Source organism: Pinus tabuliformis, chromosome 6 (genome assembly GCF_031772625.1).
Source record: "Pinus tabuliformis cultivar Carrire ecotype Pingquan chromosome 6, CPIR1, whole genome shotgun sequence".
Lineage (NCBI taxonomy): Eukaryota > Viridiplantae > Streptophyta > Pinopsida > Pinales > Pinaceae > Pinus > Pinus tabuliformis.
This window is the reverse complement of record NC_142292.1, coordinates 566,025,600-566,028,305: the sequence shown is the minus strand read 5'-3', so window position 1 is coordinate 566,028,305 and position 2,706 is coordinate 566,025,600. Positions and strand designations below refer to the sequence as shown.

General features: G+C 40.1%; 1 protein-coding gene across 1 annotated transcript; it reads right to left on the bottom strand.

The window, feature by feature from the left end:
• Positions 1-1,307: 1,307 nt before the first annotated feature.
• LOC149259776 (3-phosphoinositide-dependent protein kinase 1-like) lies at positions 1,308-2,249 on the bottom strand. Its single transcript, XM_089455159.1, has 2 exons — positions 1,711-2,249; positions 1,308-1,521 (listed from the first exon to the last, which is right to left on the bottom strand). The coding sequence occupies exons 1-2, from the start codon at positions 2,247-2,249 to the stop codon at positions 1,308-1,310; spliced, it is 753 nt and encodes a 250-aa protein (XP_089311285.1).
• Positions 2,250-2,706: the final 457 nt, after the last annotated feature.

The following is a 2,706-nucleotide window of genomic DNA, read 5'->3' as shown; positions in this document are numbered from 1 at the left end:
AGAGAGGAAGAGTGTATTTTTTGAAATCACACAGCAGTTTCGTAGCGCGCTACGAAACTGCTGTAGGTGATGATTTTAAAAGCGCAGAGCAGCTAGTCTGACACGGTGAGCAGGAGTTGAGGAAAAGGAACAGCTGTTTATCAAGACCACCTACAGCACATCAGAAACCTGGCATCATTCCATACCTGGAGTTATTAAAAGATTTGGGAACATGCTGCTATACTTTAGGAGAATGTTGGGAGACAGAGACCGTTAAGATAGGAGCATCTCTTCTGGTCAATTAATGAGCCATCAACGCTCTTAAGCATCCTAAATCAGCATCCATTGCACCTGTAGCTCAGCCATATCAGATTAATTGGAGGAGGACAGCTGTCAAAGCATTCAAGAAAGCATCAAGCATACGAGGAGAATGAAATTAGTATTTTATTTTGATTAGGATAGTGTGTAATTATAGTTCAGCATATTTGTAATTAATGCATTAGTGAGTAGCATGTAGGAATAATTAATAGCCACCTTCGAGGCTCCCCTCATGCTGGAGGAGGATGCTCGGGGTGTTTTAGTTTGCTTGCCTATATATGAGCCAAGGTTAGATGTAGAAAGGGTTGGACTGTATATACAAAAACAGTTTTTTAGAGCTTATGAAAAGACTGTTACAGTAATGGCAAACAGAGTTTTTTCTTCCCAAGATTCTCAATGCATCTTTTTGTTCAAATGTGATGGTGGTTTAGTTTCTTAATGTTCTTTTTACAGCCTTGTTATGGCACAATCCCTCAGAATTCATATTATATGCTCTGACTTCCTGTGTGCTTGACAAGCTGTGGGTTTTGGTGAAGCATGTTAGAACATCACTCAGAATTCATTTTTTAATGCTCTGACTTCCTGTATGTTCAGCAGGCTTTGATTTAGGTAAATTATGTTTGAACATCTGATGATGCAAAGAGCCTTGGCTTCCATGAGATGACTGTGATTTGGTTTATTAACTGTGAGAGACTCCATAGCCCAATGAAGACCAATTTGATGTATGTCCAGCCAGCTATATTTTTATAAATGTGTGAAGAGTTAGCCCTCTAGTGTTTGAAGGATTTTGTCAAGAGTCGTGAGAGAGCCCTCTCTGATTAGGAAGGCTAATTCCTAATCTAAAGTATGGTCTGAAACAGTTACATGAGACTCCTGCTCACCGTGTCAGACTAGCTGCTCTGCGCTTTTAAAATCATCACCTACAGCAGTTTCGTAGCGCGCTACGAAACTGCTGTGTGATTTCAAAAAATACACTCTTCCTCTCTGGTTTTCTAAATAATCATCAGTGTTCATGGCTTAAGCACTTGATTGTTTTGAAAAGGTTTGCTTGCAACAAATATCTCTCCTGAGGAAAAACTTGTCTCCTCTGTTAAAGGACTCTTGGAACCTCCCACAACATCCATGTAAGGTAATTTACTGCGTACTGGACCGTCCACAGAAGATGAGTAATAATGTCTTGATCCTTCTGTTGGTATAACCTTTTGCTCAAGATACTCCTCACACCTGAAGGAGATAGATTTGTCACATACCACAAATAAATTAAGCCTTCATAAATCCCAACTGGAACGTAAAGTCAGTGTAGTATTCCTTGCTGTCTTCAAATCTTCAAATGAGGTGATCCTTTTTAAAGTACAGATCTTAAAGTTGGAAGAATTCAACACTTGGACATTAAGCTCCTTAAGATTATCATACCAAACTATCTCACCCTTCTGTACCAATTTGACTAGGTCTACATATATCAACTTTGGCTTGTCTGTCAGCATCAGCTGCATCTTTTTGTTGTAAAGTTTCCGAATCTTCTTAACCAATGAAACCATCACAATGAACTCCCCTGGATCTAGGAATTTCTCCCATTTAGAGTCAAAAGCATCGATAGTATAAAATTTAGCCTTGTGCTCCTTATTCTCTACTGCCACTGATGATGAGGCCAACTCTTTCTCTTTGGGAGGTGCTTCATCATTAGTAGAACCATATCCAGCATGTGAAAGAAACCACCCAGCATCTTCAGCTTCATCTTCCTTGTCAACAGTTAATGGTGGGGCTAACTTTGGAGCCAGCATACCCCTAACATTATCCCAGTCAACTCTCTTGAAGAAAGGATGACTCTTGAGAGAAGCATACCCTTCAGGGCCAGAAGCCAATCTTTTAGATGGGTCCATATCCAGCAAACAATCAATAAGGTGCCGTGCTTCATAAGAAAAATATTCAGGAAATTTGAAACCTTTATCCATGATCCTTTGGAATGTGAGCCACTCACTGCCATCTTGAAACTTCATCAAGCTACTGATCTTCTAGCAGTGGAGTCACCTTCTAATTTGTTCTTTGCTGTGTGGAGTCGCCAAGGTAGTTTTGCAGCCTTGAAAATCATTTGAACTCCGGCTACCTTCAGAAATCCAATCTTAAGCTCCCGGCAGACGCACCAAAATGTTATCACAAAACCAGTACTAGGGACTGCAACCAAGCAAGGTCTCATGTAACTGTTTCAGACCAAACTTTAGATTAGGAATTAGCCTTCCTAATCAGAGAGGGCTCTCTCACAACTCTTAATAAAATCCTTCAAACACTAGATGGCTAACTCTTTATTCACTTATGAAAGCATAACTGGTTGGAGACACATCAAACTAGCTCTCATTGGGCTATGGAGTCTATAATATCAAGTAAACAAGGAAAACACAGTGACCTCATGGA